Source organism: Ambystoma mexicanum, chromosome 1q, assembly GCF_040938575.1.
Source record: "Ambystoma mexicanum isolate Mex_15411 chromosome 1q, UKY_AmexF1_1, whole genome shotgun sequence".
NCBI lineage: Eukaryota > Metazoa > Chordata > Amphibia > Caudata > Ambystomatidae > Ambystoma > Ambystoma mexicanum.
This window is the reverse complement of record NC_090922.1, coordinates 26,130,873-26,150,854: the sequence shown is the minus strand read 5'-3', so window position 1 is coordinate 26,150,854 and position 19,982 is coordinate 26,130,873. Positions and strand designations below refer to the sequence as shown.

General features: G+C 42.6%; 1 protein-coding gene across 1 annotated transcript in view; it reads right to left on the bottom strand.

Moving 5' to 3' along the window:
• Positions 1-1,461: 1,461 nt before the first annotated feature.
• KCNJ10 (potassium inwardly rectifying channel subfamily J member 10) overlaps positions 1,462-19,982 on the bottom strand; it is a 397,960-nt gene continuing 379,439 nt past the window's right edge. Inside the window, exon 2 of the mRNA XM_069635443.1 lies at positions 1,462-18,950. Within this exon, the coding sequence (XP_069491544.1) occupies positions 17,814-18,950 (1,137 nt within the window). The 3' untranslated portion in view covers positions 1,462-17,813. The remainder of the gene's footprint in view (positions 18,951-19,982) is intronic.

Genomic DNA, 19,982 nt, shown 5'->3' with positions numbered 1-19,982 from the left:
AAATGATCAGAGGGAGAATGAGAGGTGGAGATATTAGAGGCAGAGATTCAAGAGGAGATGAGAATAAGGTCAAGGGAGTTACCATTTGAATGGGTGGGCAGAGAGTGGACATAAGAGAGCACGTGGTTAAGGAGCAGAGAGCGAAAGCCAGGGATAGAGGAGTGGAGAGAGAGGGGAGGTTGAAGTCACCAGTGACAATGAGGTGATGATGGGGTGGAAGGGAGTCTACTAGTTGAGAGAGATGGTCAATAAACTGACCAGCAGGACCAGGTGGTGATATAGATATTTAGAATGAATGCCATAAGGAGCAGTGATTTTGGAGACCATGTATTCAAAAGAGGGAGAAATAGCGGGAGATAGGGGAGTAGGAGAGATATGAAGTTTGGAAGATGCAAACAGTCCTACACCACCACCCATACCAGTTGAGCAGGGAGAGTGGGTGACGGTGTGTGCAGGGTTGTGAAGGGTAGCAAGGGTTGCAGAGTTTGAGGGGGAAATCTAGGTTTCTGTAGAGTAATAAGGTCAAGAGAGGGAAAATGGGAAAGGAAGTCAGAGGTAAATAAAGCCTTGTTACAGACAGATTGTGCATTCCAAAGTGCAATCTAAAGAGAGTGAGATGTAGAAGCATACTGACGATGCGTCTGGAAAGTAGAGTGGCGCTGGGGGTAGATGTCAGAAGAGGAAGTGTGATGAAAGTTAGGGTTGAGGTTTTGTGAATAGAGAAAAGTAGCTGAGCGAGAAGAGGTGTGGCACCGACAAAAAGATATGGTAGGGATAGGAAGAGATTTGAAATGGTTTTGAGCAGAGGGTAATGAAGAAAGAAGTAGAAGAGAATGGAAGAAGAGTAAGAGATTGCATGGTGAGGGCGGGGCTTTGCAACAATGTAATTGGTGCTCACAAGCAAGTAGCAGGACACAGACAAGCAATAGCTCAATGGCAAATACGCTGTGGGAAAGGCTGGAGGTTGGACCTCAGCTTGGTCGCCCAGTGCAAGGCATGGAGTCGAGTATTAGAAGTAGTATCCAGTGTCAGGAAGGGGAGACAGGACCACCAGCCTGTGGCTACAGAGCAGGGTAGGTTAGAAGATCGAGTCCTGGCCCCAGAGCACTATTCGTTGCTTGATGCTGGTCCAGGTGGCTGTGTGGAGTGGGCTGGATACAGGATGTCCTTGTAGATTTGCAGCAGGAGCCAGCGGGGAAGCCTGGCCGCCTCTGCTGCCTGCCACCTCTGCAGGCAGCCTCACACAGATGGAACGAGTGCCTCTGGTGCTGTTGTGATGATCTCCATATTGCTCTCAGCACAGTTGAAGAACCTTTTGGAGGTGGAAAGACCTTTCAAAGTCTTTGTAGTTGTACTAATTGTTGGAAATTTCACTATTTTCTAGGAGCCTGTGTCTGTATTTGTAAAGCTTTTTGCAAGGTTATTTGCATGTCTGAAACTTGAAAAAAATACAAGTATGCATATTTTGAAAATTGTATATTATTCATCATAAATGCATGAAAACAGTCCACGTTTCTATATCATGGGTTGATTATACACTCAGTAGTAGGCACAGAGACTGACTTTGTTTGGATCCAACCGATGGATTTTCAGTTGAGAACAGTTTTGGTAGACAATTAGAATATTTTCTTCCCTGGATTTCTTGCAGTTTGTGGCCACTGTGGGATCTTGAACCAAATGACAAAATGAACACAAAGAATGAAGTCTGTAGACAACGAATACATTCACTTCGCCTTAAAAAACGAACACATTTTCTTTTCCCCAAGGTTGGCTGCCATCAATAGAACAGAGGGAAAGCGTTCAGTGGAAAAAATGGCAACGGTAACATGTGACCTTCAACAAAAGAAATACAAGATTGGATTCCTATAAGAAAATGCATGCATTCCACATACAAAATCACCGAGGTATTATGTCCTAAAAACGTACATATACATTGATAAGTAACATAATGTTCATCCTTCTCATGTATTAGTTTGTTAGGCATAAAGTAGTGAACAGGGTGTGCAATTTGGAGATCTGTGAATGAGACATTCCGGCTTATCCATGCCAGTGAGGATGAATTATTGCAGTGTGTGCTCCTGGAAGACTTCTATAAACAGACATACAACGAGTCCAATCACAAAGGAGCATACAGAAGTATTTCTTAAAGGAAACAAAAAACACTTTAACGTCTAAACATTTACTGCACGAATAGAAATACACTTATATAAAACAAGGAATTAAGAAAATGCCTGAAATGTTTACAGTTTCAGTGGGACTTTACAAATGTAATCACTAAAGGCATCTTCATGAAATAATGCCCAGATAAGAATAGTTATAGGAAAATGCATCTAACATGGAAACAAGGCTATGGGAGTCCCGCCGCTTGATATTTTCAGATGAGGCACACACCTTGTTTCAAGACAATTCCCATTAGACGTTTGCTTCCTGTACAGTTTGCACCATAATCTGAACTGCAGTTTCCACGATGCAAAACATTCCGTGAAAACTGTAACATGTTGAATTACAAAACTAAGACGATAAAAGTCATTTTTAACCATCGGCTATGTAAGAAATCAAAAACCTTATTCCAGTTATTATAAAACAATTTCAGAAAGTGCCATCAATTCTACAGACTTCTAGAGAATATGCTTCTACTCTTTCAACATATATGTATTATGAAGGAGCTAGAAACAGTCAAATAACATAGTTATATATTAATATTATTTAAGGTGCAACGTTAGTATAAAAAATAATCAGAATAATGTATAAAAAATGCGCCGAACTAAACCATAAAGAAAACATATCTTTGTAGGCTGCTGTCAAATGCAGCAAAAAGCAAGACCGATTACAATCTGGCACATCATGACCCAGTATTCATAATTCCAGTAATACTTAGGGCAGCAGTAGCTATAAAGCTCATTCTGCTTCTACCTTGAAGTGCTGTTGTAAAAGACATTAGCACCAGGGGGTCTTTTCAAGGGGCCTCCCAGCCATTCAGGAAGCTCGGGAGGTGGGCTATATCTCATGGTATTGGCCACATACCGAGCCTCCAGACAAGCATGAGTCTGCTTTGTCTTTGCTTGTCCATGCCCACTTCTCCTTCGCCTTGACCGCTTCCATGTCCCACACCTACTCCTCTCACAACCCCACCCCCACTTACTTGCGACTGCCTCATCCCTTGCCAACTCCAGGAAAACTTTTTGTCCCACCCTAGCCTCTGTGAAAATGGTCACGATGGAAACAGAGAAGGGACTACATGTAGTTCCATTCTCCCTACTTCAGTGGTGGCCACTTTGTAAAAAACTATTAGCACCCTGGAAAGCGTGCAAGGAATTGAATAGCTATAAACTCTGCCTATCAGGTTGTGTCTATCTATGCCAGTAAGTGTCACATTAAATCATATGCACGAAGGGCTTTAATCTTGAGGCAAGTGATTTTAAGTGACTATTAGTGGCATAGATAAGGCAACCTATCCATGCTAGCAATTGTCACTTTAAATCGTATGAATTAAGCACTTCATGCATGTAATTTAAACAGGGGCGACTCATCCATAATGAGCAAGGCGGCGCCATCATGGAGCAGCCATTGAAGCCCCAAAGCGCTCCCTCATCTGCTTCTTGCAGCTGAGGGAGCGCTCTTGGGCTGGTTTGAACTGTTAAGGGTTAATGCTGTTTCTCTTTGACAGTTTGTACCCCAGCTGAGCATGCCCAATGGGTCATGCAAGGCCAGGGGTGCTTTGCTTCACCACCTTGCATGGCCCATTGGGGATGCAGGATAGGGTAGTGAGGGGGCCTCTAGCGCCTCCCTGAGCATACAAATTTGTTGGCGCGTTGCACCAGTAGAGCTTTGGCTCTGGCATGCATGCGCAGGAACTAGGAAGTGGTCTGCTTCCTGGTTCCTGTTTGTGCTGCACAGGAGCAGGATGGCTTTCTGAAGAGCATGGTGGCGCTGCATGAGGATCAGCCGGGCTGCATGAAGGTAAGGTTTTTATATTTGTATTTATTATATGTGTGTGAATCAGTCAGTGTATGATGTATGGGTGCATGTGTGAAGTAGTGAGTGAATGCTATGTGTAAACCGAATGAGCAAGTGAATTTATTGTGTGAATGTGTGTGTGTGCATGTGATTGTGCTTGGCCGGAGAGCGGGTGGGGGCGTGACAACTACACTGGGCTTCTATTATAGATGTCCAGTAAAAAATCATAATCCTTTCTTAGGTTGATAAAAGAAATGATGATATGTTTTAACTTGACTATACAGATTTATACAGTTGGGTACTCCCTACTTTTTGTTATCGGGGGTCTATCCTGAAACAGCAGGGAGAATGTTTAAACTTAAAAATTGAAAAATCAGATTGACTATCCTGCTAAGCTGTGAGGAATTCGCCTGTCTGAAAACCCACGTGAGACTAGATGCCCGCCTGGAATTCTTCTAGACAGCAACGACAATTGCCCACCCCACTGGTCCAAGAGAGGATATCCCGATAGAGTGGAGGTATATAAAGACCTGACTACGGCAAACAAGAATTTCGAGGCATCCACACTGAATACACATCAATTGGAACCTCTTTGTAAGGCAGCCAAAGGCATCTGAATATTAGACCCTAAATGTACAGTGGTCTAATCTGTATTTCTCAACGTCACGTCCCTAACTCAGCGGTTTGGATTTCAGATCGAAATTGAAGACTTACAAAATAGGGGATGAATTGGATTCTTAGAAAAATTGTTCTGTCCTGAAGATGGCCTGAGAAAGAAGTTGACTGACAGCACTTGAGATTGTGCAGTACAAGTTTTACAGGCCGTAACATATATCGACGTGAAAGGAAGCATTCATTTGGTTGTTTTCCCATCTCAAATGCAACTTAAAAACATTGGTTGTAACCATTGTATTATGTTTTTGACCAGTACTAGACAATAGAACAGAAAGCATAGGGAGGATAGGAAAGGCTACAAACTATTATAATCCTTCTTGCAGTAATTTAACGAATATGATATTGTAAATGCCTAATGGTCAAATCATGTGCCCCTGAAGACGTTTTCTTATGAAATCATTTCAAATGTGTTGAAAATATTGGTTGAGCATGATAAACCGTCTGTATAACAGAACAGAAAGGGTTTTGTTTTATGGTATATGTATATGTCACAAGTGATCACATTTTTTTATGTGTTTTTAAAAAACAAGATTTAATTAATAAAAATGTATAGTTGTTATATATATGAGTTGTCTCTTTGAAAAGAGCTGGTTCATCTACAGAATGACTAAGTAGATACACAAGTTTCTGCCTGGTGTTCATTGGGGGACTTGACTAGACAGGCATTTTGGGGTACCAAGTCTAGCCCTTTCTTACTGTGGCTTGACATTTTTTACTGGGCATCTATGATAAACCAAGCATGATATGTGTTATTACTTGGATAGACTGGCATTTTGGTGCAGCCAGTTTAGCTATTTCTTACGGTGGCATGCCATTTTATTCTAAGCATCTATAGTAAAGTATGCATGATACATGCTATTGCATCGCTAGCCAGGAATGCTGGTGCAGCCAGTGTAGTTATTACTTACTGTGGCATGGCATTTTTTACTGGGCATCAAGAATAACATGACACAAGTTATTACGTGTCTACACTGGACTACATTGTGCAGCCAGTTTGGACATGTTTTCTTATAGTAGGATTTCTGGCATTATGCATTATGTGCAAAGCAAACATAAGTATGTTCTTATATAGGAATTCTGCCATATATTGGTGCAGCTAGCATGGAAATGTATTGGCACAGCCAGTGTGAACATGTTTTTATACTGGCATGTGTTGTGGGCAAAGGCATCATTAAATTCCTTTTTACCATGCTCATGTGCACCGTTGGTGACTTGCATATATTGCATATTTGGATTTGAGTTAACCAACAAAGCCAATTGGAAACTTGCTGTTTTTTTACCCAGTTTTTCCCAGAAAGTGTGCTATGTAATGCACCATTTAACCCAATATTTAAAAGAAATTCTCTAGGGGAATTCCCTCCGACCCCTGAAACCTCCTTTGTTGATTCAGGCTTGCTTGCTACGCTCTGTCACTCTGGCTTATTTGGGGGAAATATTTATTCCCCTCCAAATAAAAAATTCACATGTTGCTACTGGATTTAAAGTGACCTTTAGTGGCATAGGTAAGTGGTACTATCTATGCCAAACAATGGTCTCTTTAAATTGTATGCATAAAGCACTTCAACCTTCATGCATGTGATTTAAAGCAACCATTACTGGAATGAATAGGTTGTCCTATCTATGCCAGTAATGGTTGCTTTAAATCACATGCATGAAGCTGCTGCCAGAATCTAGCCATGCCAATAATGGTCACTTTAAATCACATGCATAAAGGCTGAAAAGCTTCATGCATGCAATTTAAAGTGACCGTTAGTGGCATAGATTTTTTCATAATGATTGTGCCACAAAATGCATCATTTCAGCATATTATTTAAAAGAAATTCTCGGGGGGAATCCCACTTGATTCCCTCTAAATTCTTTTGGGCTCCCTCGCTACGCTTGGTAGCTTGCAATTATTTGATGAAAAACGTAGGAACCTCCACTGAAAACATTCACCACCCCACGAGGGATGGAAACAGATGGTTAGCCTATCAGAGTTTTATAAGGGTTCAACTTAAGAGCATTTCTACTCATCCAAACAATAAATGCAGGCAGGCAAAGAGGCATCGTTCGTGCAGTGGATTTAATTCCCTGGGCAGCTGAGTACCATCAGCAAATTACAAAACAGCAAGTTAAAGGAATGGATGAGATTGACAAAAGAGTGAAGCTAAATCTTGCATTAGTGGAAGGAAGACAAACTGGACTAGAGCGACTGCAGCGAGCAAGCCTGTCCGTGTTTTCATTTTTATTCTGCTGTGTTTGCTGCATAAAAACGTAACTGTGTGACCTGCTCTAATTCTGTGTGGCCTATCCTGATAGAGTGGGTCTGTCCTCATGTTAAAAGGCTGCTCTGGTGGAGCAGTCCTGTCTGGATTTTTACTTCTTTTCAGTGATATATCCTCTAATAAATACAACTATTGAGACCTGCTCTGCTGCGATTGGGGCCTATCCTGCGAATGGATGGCCTGTTCCTACCAGTCCCAATGGGAGACTCAGCCCTTCAAAGGTTATCCTAAACTCTTCATGTTTCGCCTCCCCTCCTGTTGGCCACCCTTATACTGGCATTCTTACTTCACTGTTAGGCCCACGCATCCATGCCTCCTAGGCCGCTCGAAACCATTTTAGCATACTAACTGATCACCTATTTCTTTATGCAGTGGACCCTCCCTAATACAGTAAGTGCACGTTGTTGGGTGGATATTTTCTTCTGATTATATCCTACTTAATATATTGCAAATCAAAGTCATTGGCTATAGTCGGTGGTGTGAAAAGGTGGAGAGAAACTGAGAAAAACCACATTCATGGATGCCTTTTGAAGCTGATGAACACTGAAATGGAAAATGGCAGGAACTTGGGAGGGGGTGCTTAATGACGTGCCACCATTTAAAAGCAGTGAAGAATATGGGTGGAGCTGTTAGCGTGCCTCTTTGGGCTTTCTGAGTGGTGGGGGAAGGAGTGTGTTATTAATGGGAACTCACTTGCCTTCCACTCTCATAAAAGAATGGTACGACGTGCTTTCATCGCCTACATTTCCATCCCCTGGCATTTTGACGTGCATATTACAACAAATATGCTCATCACATTTTTTAGGGGGGGTGGGAAAGGTCAGATAAATTTTTTTTTAAAAACGATTAACATTTTCGTTGGAATATGCACGTTAAAATGACAGGGGATGAAATTGCAGGCGATTAAATGGCATGGAACCAAAAGAATAGGGAAACGGAGGGAGTATCTGAGGTAAATCTGGGGCTCAGCTGTGCAGTTCTGATGGTTGGATTGTGAGGAACTCAAAGGAATATGGTTTCACAAGGAGTAAACCTGTGAGTGAATCAACAAATTAAACAAGTAAGCGTCTGCCTGTCACTCCATAACCCATATCCCATATCAATAACCCTCTTTATCCTCTGTTTCCATGACCTTCTAATTGCATCAAGATTATTAAACTTTATCACTGTATCCCCTTGTTGTAGAGTGCTCCATTGCTTCACAGCTAGGTGCACACTATAAAAGACCCAAAACATAAACATACAAAGCCGAGTTAATTGGTGTGATGATCCAAATCAATCCACAACAAAAAGATCATAAAATAGAAAGATGGGGAGGTTGCCAGGCATATTATCTGCTATACACAAGTAATAACACACATTCTGCCTGGCCGGATCGGGTGGTAATGGCACGGGGTCCACGGTATAACAATGGGACCCAGTGCCGTTACCACCAGATCCTACTCACTGGATCAGGTGTTATTGTTATTAGCATGCCGCATTTTAAATCTGGAAACCCTCTGTGCAAAGAGCAATGTATTTTGTTTGAATGAACGGGATGCCTCGCAGCGTCCCGTTCATTGAAACAAAATACTTACTTAAGATGGCCACCATGGTTCTGGAAGGCGGGGCTCCATACGGAGCCCCTCTTCCATTTCCATTGAGGCCAGTAGGGACATGGAGCGGCAGGGGTGCTGCCGCCAAACGAATATGGTAAGTAGGGCTTGGCTGAGATGGATGGGAAAGGAAGGGGGCGGTGGGGCATAGATGCTGTGGCGGGGCAAATTTCTGCTGGCTTAAAAAGGAAAAGAAACCAGGAAACAATACCTATGTCAACAAAGTGGGCAAAAAGGATGGTGTTCAAGAAGATTTCTTCAATTGAAGAGAAAGCCTCTACTTTTCTGATATGCAGCATTCTATGATTGCACATGAGTTTTTGTCAATTTCGTTTTTTTATGCCATTGACAAATCGGTCGCTATTTTTGTAGTTTTATATAAAGGAGCTGCCAGGCATTGCATTGTGCGCCTCTCAGTTATCCAGGAAAATCTACCCTTAACTCCGAAACTGTCAAGCGAGGCTATCCGAGATGTCAAAAGCAAACATTTAAACTCTGTGGATGTTGTAGAGGAGACTAGGCCTCTGACTATAGCAGGAGTTATTTTGGCCATGCTGAAAACTTGAAGTTTAATTTCATCGATTCACCAGATTTTTCAATCATCATATGATATGAGCATGGACCCGGAGAGCGAACCTGTGCTGCTCCGTATCGTCTTGCTTCCAAGGCGAGGATGTTGCCCCTGAGCTATCCTCCCGAGGCGGATGTTAGGTATTGTGTGGTTTTGATATCCTGTTTTCTTTGTGAAAGTGCAAGCAGAGTTGTAACAGACATAATGTATTATTTCAGCACATAACCTGACATTCACAGTATTTAGCCAGACTATGCCTTTGTGATGCTTACTCCCCAAAATGGTGTCTTTAATTATTTAATGTTTGTGAGAAGATCATTTAATTTTGTACAGAGATTATGATTGACTTGTCGATTTAGTACCTGGACCATCTGTTCCCCATGGCTAGATCTCCCCAAAAAAGGGAATCAAGTGCTCAGAAATTAACACAGCATCTGAGAAAAGGCTGTATCTGGCATTACACATTGCCTTCAGGAGCAGCACTATTCTTCGTATCTGAACTCCATGGAGAACTGAGACCTTGCCACTATTAAACGCTCATTTCAGTGCTGTTAGAAAAGCAACATACAGCCACAATACTTTTTGAACTTCGTATTAGGACATTTATTAGAAAAGAAGCTGAGTGGATTGCACTTACAATTGGTAGCATCGTGTTATCTAGATCTTCAGTGATGTCCTAGACATTAGGGCATTGTTTCCCTGAATGATTTTCTAGTATCCTCTGAGCATGTGACAGAATATCAACTACATGCATTTAAAGTCCTTAAGCACTCATCGGTTAAAGTGCAACCTCAAAATTTCATATGCAGCTTTCTCAGGCTTTGCCATTTTCTCCAAAGGAATTGAAATCAATAGAGAAAAGAAATGTGACGCTTATGCAAGATTGACCTGCACCTATGCATGTAGAGGATATCTAAAGCTTGCTCGGTTTTTCTTTTTTTTTTACCATGGGTTTATCCATGTTTCTCCAATATCTTCACTCCGATACCATCCCTAACCCTGAAAGGGATTTCTCTCTTTTAGCCCAAATCATAATAAAGCATATATTCACTGTAAAAAAGTCTTTTACACCCGCACTTGGCTTTGAGAGCTGCAATAGGAATTATTCTCGCCAATGAGATGCTAATATGGATGCGTTGTATTCAATGGCCTTCTTTTCTAGGACACCGCAATCTGCCTAACCATACGTTCTCATCTCTGATAGAGAATTACTGCTATCAAGGATTCTCTGACCAATTGGCACGATAAACCTAAGGGCGCTGCTTTCCTAAATTGTACTGGCCGTGAACCCAGCAGGGGAATGCTCTTCTTTTCACACTTTCAATTCGTTTCCTGATTTCCAGTCCATCACCATTGCAAAGCAAATGCCCTTTCCCATCTGAAAAGAAAAGACGCAGAGGAGAAGACCATACAGCCCTGCAATCTTCCCCAAGTACAAGTCTGCATAGTTAATACCCTGAAAATGGTCACAAAGTGCCTTAATGCCTTTCAGCAGTCCCAGCCGAAGCTAAAAGTAGAATTCTGTATCCAAAACAGCCAACAGTAGAGAGGACATCTAAGAAAAAGCGTGTGTGATGATGATATCTCATAAATTCCCATGAATTGTCATGAACCACCACTAGTGGACTAATAAGGCCAACAGTGGACTATTAGCTTTGTGGAAAGGTCAGACCCTCTGAGAAATAAATACATCAGTATGTGCAAATCTGCACATTTGTGTTCAAGCCAAGAATATCACAATTCGACCCATGGGTGCGTGATTCTCAAACGTGACTACATTCAAACCATGGGAGTCAATCTCCGTAAATAGACTGTTGAGTTACAAAATTCATAGGCCTGCGTCACTCTTCTAGCCTTCATTCCACTTAAGAAGATACACACAGACCTCGAAAGAGCACATACATATCAATCGAGGTTCTCAGTTTGTGTTTAGGCTCTGTATAGCTCGCTCACATTCGCTGAGGATTCCTACACATAAGTCTTCAAGCTGGCATCTGCCATCTGATAGTCAGAAGGAGTGTCTGGAATAATACTTCTGTTGCTTCTTGACTCAGCATCAGGAGGACGCGGTTTGGTGGATTCAGCCTACCGGGCTTTCATAGAGGACGGTATGGCCTCACTCCACGGTGCCCTTCCTGTATTTTGGATGTGCAGGAATTATCCTAAATGTTTTTGTTAGTCATTTGTGGGACTAGAGCGCCTGATATCCGTGATAACATACATCATCTCTATGCAATTCTCATTTTGGTTGTACGTTGAACTGACAAAATGGCAATCTGCCCACAAGCTGTTCATTGAGGTCAAATGCCTCGCAGTACTGTTTTATAATCCTGTTCTGACTGTGGTGGGCTCTACATGCGATTTAAACATGCATCTCAAATGTGCCCCTTATATGGTGGGTCTGAGTTTACTGTCTTAGATTATGAAAGGGTTGCAGTCTGTCTCACGCGGCCCCGCAGTAGCGTATTCACCCAGGTGTCTTCATGTCTTTGGGATTAGCCCTTTATTTCCCCCTCCCATCTCAGCGGATGGCTTTCCAGAACATGAACCCTGAATCATCCTGGATGTCCACGTTTGTCAAGGTTATTATTGGGAAGTGTAACAGGGAACTGAAAGAATTTACTGTCCAGTAGGTTCTGTTGGGACACCTGTGAATTCTGTTTGTTCTCATGTAACAATGAGAGCATTTCGAGTCAGCTCTCATCTGAGTTCCAGAGGACGTGGTGTGTAGGTCAGCAGGAATGGCGAGGACAGGTCTATAGATGAGGACGTCACCAAAACATTTGGGGACTTGTGCCCCTGGCCTTCTGCAGTGGGCCATGGACATGTGAACGGATGTGCACAGTGTTTCTGCAGCAAATCTTGCATACTCCTTCCAGCATGGTAGCTCTTGTGCAGTTGCCTTCAGGCTCACCCCATCTGAAAGTGCCTTGCACTTGCTTCCACATTTGTCATGCAGAGGATAGGATTGCATAAGAGGCGTTTGTGAACATCACTGTATCCTCAATGGCCATTCAGGGTCTTCTGGAATCTGCCACATCTCCAGAAACCTTGCAAGTGGTCTCTTCCCAGGGTACCAAAAGGGCTCATACTATATATACAAATATTGTAATGTTGCTTAGTAACATGAATTTCAAACAATCAAGGAGTAGCTTGTGTTCAATTCTGTCAAAGCCCATCAACACATCTAAGAGAATTAGAACTTCTATTGGACTATGCAAGGTGTTTGAAAGATACACTTCCAAAGTTCACATAGAAAGAATCACCAGTTTCTGCCAAAAAGGTGGTTGCCTTCGATACATGCCTGGCGCTGCTTCCCTACCAGTCTTGAAAGGGTTTTACCCGGACAGGAAAGTTAGCTGTTTTCTCTGGTAAAGTTTTGTTGTTTTTGGAAGATGCTTATCAATCTTCTCCTTCGGACCATGGGGGAAAATGATTGGCTGATCATTTATCAAGAGTGTCAGGTACTTAGAGGTCACTAACGGAAGTGCAAATGTTCATTGCTTTTAATAGATTGCAGGGCATTGTTAGCTTTGGATGGCCCAGAGGGCATGAAATGTACCTTGGAAGAAAACACTGGCACATATAAGGGGGGCACCTACTACAATTAGACCATATGAGTCCATGAATATGGACCATGACCATGTGGAGAGAGCAGCAGCAGCCCGTACCTAATATGTACCAAGCCTCATCTGTATAAAAGGCACAGTTCGCTGAAAACTATAGATGATCAAGCTCACATTTCCTACATTGATCTCCACATCTACCTCTGTCTGAATTACTGTGGCTTTTGTTTTCCATCTCTAGTTCATCTCCTAAAGAACGTTTCTAAAGAAGTGAAGTGTTAGGTGTGCAATCAAATATCCAAACAATCAAATCTTACTTTCTAAAAATTATACAAGCCTGCCAGGCCCAAGTAAGAACATATAGGCTGCGATAAAAACATTCACACACTAATAGCAAAATCTCCTCCTTATGCAATATTTACAAATAATATTTTAAAGTTAAGCAAGTTCTGTTCAATCCAACATAATTCTTCCCAAATTTATATTTCAAAAACCTATTTTTCCTCTTTCTGAATTAAGTTGCAAACAAGTGTGATGCTATTTATACTAAGGTTTTGCTGTGGTAGCGTGCCAATGTTTGCATATAATTGTTTGCATATCTCTCCTGGACATAACCTTGCCCATTCCTAAATTAGGCATGTGTGACGGTCCCTGCCTGTAGCCGATGCCTAGCCAAGTCAATTAGAGAAGAAAACATTTCCCATAATGCCCTAGAGGAACCAACACAAAACCGGGCCTGGATGCAGGAAGCGGAATTAGGGACTGGGGAGGGGATATACCTGCCAAAACTCCCAATTAGATCATTTAAGCCAGGGAGGACATCAGGAAACCTGTCTCAGGGCCCAAACACTGAAATTGTACGGGTAAACCACGCTTAGACGGACTAAATCTCCCACAATTCTCTTCTCTCACAACAGGAAAACCCAGAATGGATTAAAGAAATGAAATGGTCCTTTCAAGGACAGGGAGACCATAGGAAAACACTTCAAGGACAGGAAGACCCTGGAGTAAACCTAAACACCCCTAAAGCCCCTCTAAGGCACTTCCCTTTCAAACAGCAGCACAGTAGGATATCTTCCACACAAACAGCTTGTTCAGCGTCTACATGCAGAGAGCTTTTCAAAATGGCCACCAGGGCTCTTATAGATTTAGCCATCCCCTTGAGCCTAATTGTGACCACTAGGAAGTGAGAGAGCCTAGCAAATTCCAACCCTCGCACCCTTTAGGTTCAAAGCTGCTGACCATCAGCCCTAGTTCCAATCAGGGGCAGGGGGCATGTTACTATACAAACCAGGCAGCCCAGTCCAGTGTGATGGCTGACAGCAGGCTGCACTTGTTTGGAGAAGGCTGGAAAGGAAAGACTGCTGGAAAGGAGTGGTATTGCGGAGACTTTGTAGAAGACTGAAGACAGGAGATAAAAGGGAAGAAGGGTGTAGGATAAAGAGAAAAGGAACAGATGGCGGGAGCAGGCCAAGGTGGTAGTAAGGAGACAGCAAAGGATCAGCAGGAGGAGGAGGTAGGCGAGAGTGAGGAGGCTAAGGAAGAAGAGGAGACTATAGAAGATTGGCCATGGGTTGACAAGGAAAGGAAGAGAATAAAGAAAGCACTAGAGAAAAAGAGGATGCAACTTTGATAAGGTATTAAAAAGAGAGGTGAAGACCTATAAACAGGTGCAGTCAGCTAGAGATAGGAGGTTCCAGATGGCCAGGTCAGGCCGTTGGCAGGTCTAACGGGTCGGTTGAGGGTCCAGCGGGGATCAGTGAGCCTAGTGATAGTTTAGAGAGGAGGATGGGAGAACAGAGTCAGAAAAGCTAGTATGGACTTTTGCCTCTCTCCTAGCTGACCCCAACACCAGTTGTATTTTAACCCCCGAGGTTGTTTCAGAAAATCAAGGACTGACTTAGTCTTGGGGTACCTGATGCTGGAAACACCACACCTGGGTTCAACGGAGCAGAAGAAGGTCTTCCTGTATCCTGGAGCCTATATCATTCCAGAGCAGCAAGGCAACTCCTCTGGGACTCTGGAACAGTGACGCCTGAAAGTCAAAAGCCTGACCACTCACCCTTAGAATGGGAGAGCTTTCATAAGAAGGCAATCCTATGTTTTGCTATTTTTGGGGGAATATCTATGTTCATACACCCGTGTAAATAGTCCCTAATATAAATGCTGAACTTGGAGCACCAGGTTTTGCCTTATGTCTTGGTCCCAAATGTCCACTATGTGGCACAAGTTGAAGCTAATTCTTTAATGTCAGTGCTTGGCTTTCCCCAAAGGACCCTCACTGCAAAAACCTGTGAAGGAGTTAGAAAACACATGGGCTGTACAGCTGATGAGGACATCATCTACTACATTTGGGCAACTACGAGCCACTGTAACACTACATTATTTTATGAGTGAATAAGCATGCCTTGGTCTAAACCTTCCTTAAGAAGGTTATATATTACCAAGCGGATCCTGTAGATTATTCTCTGATCTCTAATTTACCATTCCCAAGCTGGTTTCTGGAATGTGCAATTTCAAAACATTGCATTGTATTTGCCCATGAGTACATAATTTGTTTTGCTGGCCTTTGTGAGTGTACAAGACGGTATTGTCAATATTCGGATTCCTTCAGACTGTTCAGCGCCGTCAGACTTGGTGTTCTCCTTCTATGCCTTTTTACTTTTTCTGCTATACCAAACCCAACATCTGGTTCTTACCGCCTTCATTATTTGTGTTATTGTTTTGTGTGAATTTTGTGAAGCTCCCTTAATTAGATGATAACCCCTTTCTTTCTGCAGGGGTTGCTTACTTAAATCTCTATGTCTACAGTCTTTGCAGAGACTGTGAGTACACATCACATGATCTGCATATCTAGCATGCTTCACAGAAGTGAGTCAGTGGATGAGGCTTCCTGATTGAAGAGCAGTGTGGGAAAGCTGGACATCAATGTATTTGTGTATGGTGAGATTCTTTGAGGCTCACACCTCCAGCCTTGTCCAAATAACAGATGACAGAGATATTAGTGTCCTATTCAACTGCTAAACAACTTTGATTCCTCAGTGTGATCTCCTACTTACTACAGAAAATGCCCAGGGAAAGTCACCACCTAACACAGACATTCCCTTCGAAGGCTAGACTACTTGTTACTGCCACTTTCAACTTTGCTATCAAGAACCCTCAGCCCGAGCAACACTTGTATACACAATTATCTGACTCTTGTTCTCTTAAAAATGCTGGGGTATACGAGGCTTTCAAATTGTGTGGATGTGAGCAAGTAGAAGGCCTAGTGTATTTGAACATGGAGTTAATATTGCCCTATTGGAGCTTGCGTGATGGAGAGATCAGAAAACATTGCCACTGTGAGCATCGTCTCAACAGAGTAATGCGATATAGATCATTCAGCATGTCTCAGGTAAAGAAATGCATTGGTCAATTACAAATGTGTATTTTGCACCGTGAGGAGCGGGTTTGTACATTATTTGGGTATTTTTAATAGAGGGTACCATACTATTGGCCATAGGCAAGTTGACTGGACACTGGTTTTAAAGATCATTGTTGAGCCTCGAACAATCAAATAAAACATTTGCGCCTGCAAAGAGAAATAGAATTGGAATATGAATATTATGGAAAAATATTCACAAAGACCCATGCTGAGACATCCCCAAAGATGGCACGGCAACATTGTATTTTTTTGTCTTGGAACACCCCTCCGAATGTTACACACACTGCCTTGGAAAAGAACTGAGTGGGAAGAGAACACACAATAGTCCTTAATCTAATCTTTCTTGCCACCGAGCCCAGGGCTAGATTTTCCAATAGCCAGTGTAGTGTGTGCCTAGGGCACTCGTGCCTAGGGCAATGCCCGTGGGATCAGAGCTTTTTCTTGTGATTTCTGGAGAACAAGAGCCTCAGTGAGCTGGAAGTGCAGAGGCTATGGTTCCTGGAAAAAGTCTGGCAAGGGGACTGGAGAAATAGCGCAGAGAGTAAATGGAAGCCCCAATGTTCCTTAGCAGGGGCTTGGGAGGGTGGCTAGATGCAGCAGCAAAAGAGGTAGCCTTGCGGGAATTGAATAACAATCTTATACCCACACTTTTGGTTACTGCAGTGGCAATACTATTCATTCATGATGCTCCACTTAAATGGGTGACTGGCTATGAAACAATCAGCCCATACACTTCTCCCATTTTGCAACATCCAAACACCTTATTCATGAATTCTGTCATTCGGCAATGACCTGTATGGCTCAGGACTGAGCTTGCTCCATAATGAATAACTCATACAGTGGAGTGCTTTTCCCTGTGCCATCATGACATATTGTACAGGAAATGTACAGGAAATGGAGCGCGGCTGTTTGGGAGACAGTGGAGTGCTTTTCCCTGTGCCGTCATGACATATTGTACAGGAAATGGAGCGCGGCTGTTTGGGAGACAGTGGAGTGCTTTTCCCTGTGCCGTCATGACATATTGTACAGGAAATGGAGCGCGGCTGTTTGGGAGACAGGTAAATGTATATGTGATTAACAAACAGGTTCCAGAAACAGAAGGCACTAGATAACTTTTTTAAAACCACCATGTGGAAGCTGCCTTGAGATTGATTACTTTGCCATACCAAAAAAGGAAAAATGATTAGCAAATGGCCATCCTAGGCTTATCGCCTCACCAACATGAACAACACTAGCACACAAAAACAAATTAAGGTTCACAATTGTTCAAGTTTATACTATAATTTAAGTCTACGATTAGCGGCTACGCTATCAATCAAAGGAAATCAATGTTGCAATAGAACATATGACACCAGTTATCATTGAAATAAAACGGGAATGTAGTCTTATGGCAGTGAGATGTAGGTGAGCCAGTTTAGCTGTATGCCACCAAATATGCAGAGCTCCAATAGTGCTTAATACATTTCACTGCAGTCCTAGTCACGAAGAACATTTTATGTGATAGTCTTTCTCTCCAGACAAGATTGACCTGTTTTAAACAGCGGAGAGGTTTCCAGTTCCGACCAAGTAGAGCGTTAAGGGATGCAGGCTTGTCTTTCCAGATGTTCCTACTGCCAGAAGGGGGTTGTCCGCACTTGCCTGTATAACTCCAAAGGAATTGTAAAATGGAGAAGCGGATAAGGGCGAAGTGTGGAGGACGGCTAGGCATCTAAATTAAAACCTGAAGGATTTATAAACGCTACTGTTCCTATATCACCCCATTCAAACGTTGCTGATCCGGACATTGTGGGGGCTTCCATCCTTCTCGGGTTTGTCCCTGAAGGACTCTTCTAATTTCAGTTTCTCCGAATCCCCAAACCGCAGTGTCTCGTGAATGCAGCATGGTGGGTCCACCTTGACCACCCGGTCAAAGAAACTGAAGTCAGCCACATACTTCCCACTGGTTGAGAGGGAGATAACTGGGGTGAACTCATAGCCCCAGAGTATCTCCTCTGGTAAGTAGGAGGTTCTCACCTGGCAGGTGGCACTTGTGGATTCCAATGTGCCACTGAGGATCACTACTAATTCAAAGTCCCCCTCTCCAGCACGCAGTGCCACATCACGCAAGGGGCTGTCTTCATTGATTATGTGGTAGAAGGTAAGTGGCAGAATTAGAAACGGGCTGTCGGAGGCAGTATCGACCTGAAAACATACATTGATCTGATTCAGCCGAACATTTTCCCCTTCTTTGGTGAGGTAGGTCTGTAGAAGCTTCCCAGTCACTTGGCAACCAATCAGTAGGCTCTTCCTCATATTAGCTACACGGATCATTAGGCATAATTTACCATCATGTTTGGCTACCACTGCATGCTGGCTGAATTTTATTGTCTCTGCCCTTTTCTTCGGGCGTGCTATTTTAGCCAAGAAGGTCCCAGTGATGAAGATTTCCATGATAGTTGTCAGAACCAGTTGACTGATTAGTAGTATTATGGCTAAAGGGCATTCTTCACTTATGTATCGGAAGCCATAGCCAATGGTGGTCTGTGATTCAAGGGAGAATAAGAAGGCACCTGTCAAGGTGTGAACTTGCATGACACAGGGTGTGTGATTAGCTGGTGCATCGAACTCTAACAAGTCGCCGTGCACCAGGGCCACCAAGTACCAGATAACTCCAAATATGAACCAGGTGCCAGCAAATGTTGCTGAGAAGAGAAGCAGTTTGTACCTCCACTGCATGTCAATGAAAGTTGTCCAAAGGTCTTTCAAGTACAGAAAGCTTTTATCAGCGATGTGGTCCATACGCACATTGCTCCGACCATCTTTTGTCATCACCCGCCTCTTCCGCAGGCCTGAGCCAATCAAAGGGCGGCTGTCTGTTTGTGTTGTCTGGCTATAGTAGATTTTGCCTGATGAAGTCATCTGGAAAACAGGGGAAGGGATCAATAGAAAAAACACTGTTTATTCGTCCCACAATTATAAAGCACAAATCCAAAGCACAGCACACAATCACTACAAACAACATAGCAATAAAGGAAATATGATGGAATTTCAAAGTAAATAAAAGAGCGAAGCTCGTCACAGGAACAATGCATCATCAACTATGGGAAAAAAAGAAAATGAGCTTTGAAGTGGTACATAAAGTTAAAAAGAGAAATAGACAGTCCAACAGAAGTGTGAACATGATTTAGTATTAAGAGACCGGAAGAGGGAAAGAGGCGGCTACCTCAAGAAGTGAGGCAGGTCAAAGTGAAGGGGCGCACAGTTAAGAGCACACAAGTGAACATGTATACTGGTAGGAAAATACAAATATATTAGTTGGCTTTTACATTAGGAATCCTACCCACTGTTTGTGCTTTTTTTCCCCACAAAATAGACCTTAATCTGTAACCCGCTGCTTTCACATCTTGTAGAACTGCCCCACTCTTCCATCCATTTGTTTAGCAGCATGACTGCATTGTTTGGTAATAACACAGCCATGTTTACTTAAGAGTGGACTACTATTGCCATTGTCCTGGTTAATTTGCAGAGAAAAACACAGCAGTTGACATTTGCATACATTTCCATCCCACAACTGCACTGATTCACCTATATACAAGTATTTAATGTGTCTGGTACTGCTATTTTTATTTAGATCTACAGTTCATAAAAAATATTAAAATATTCCTAACTGATTTGATTAAAAAAATTGTCTGCAAAGGTGTGTCTACTGTGAGTTCATTAACATCCCATTGATACACGTTGTCTATTTACAGAACATTACGGTTTGTATTGCTCTGATATGTGTGTCCATTTGCTGCGCTCTGGACTTGCTAAGATGGCTGTCACCTGCACCTATACTCTATGGATAGGGAGAGCCATATTTGTCTGGTGGTGCAAAAGGGCTTATCAGCACACATACTTGTCAGGGGGATTTGATTGATTAAATAAAAAACGATATTTACTAATGGTAAT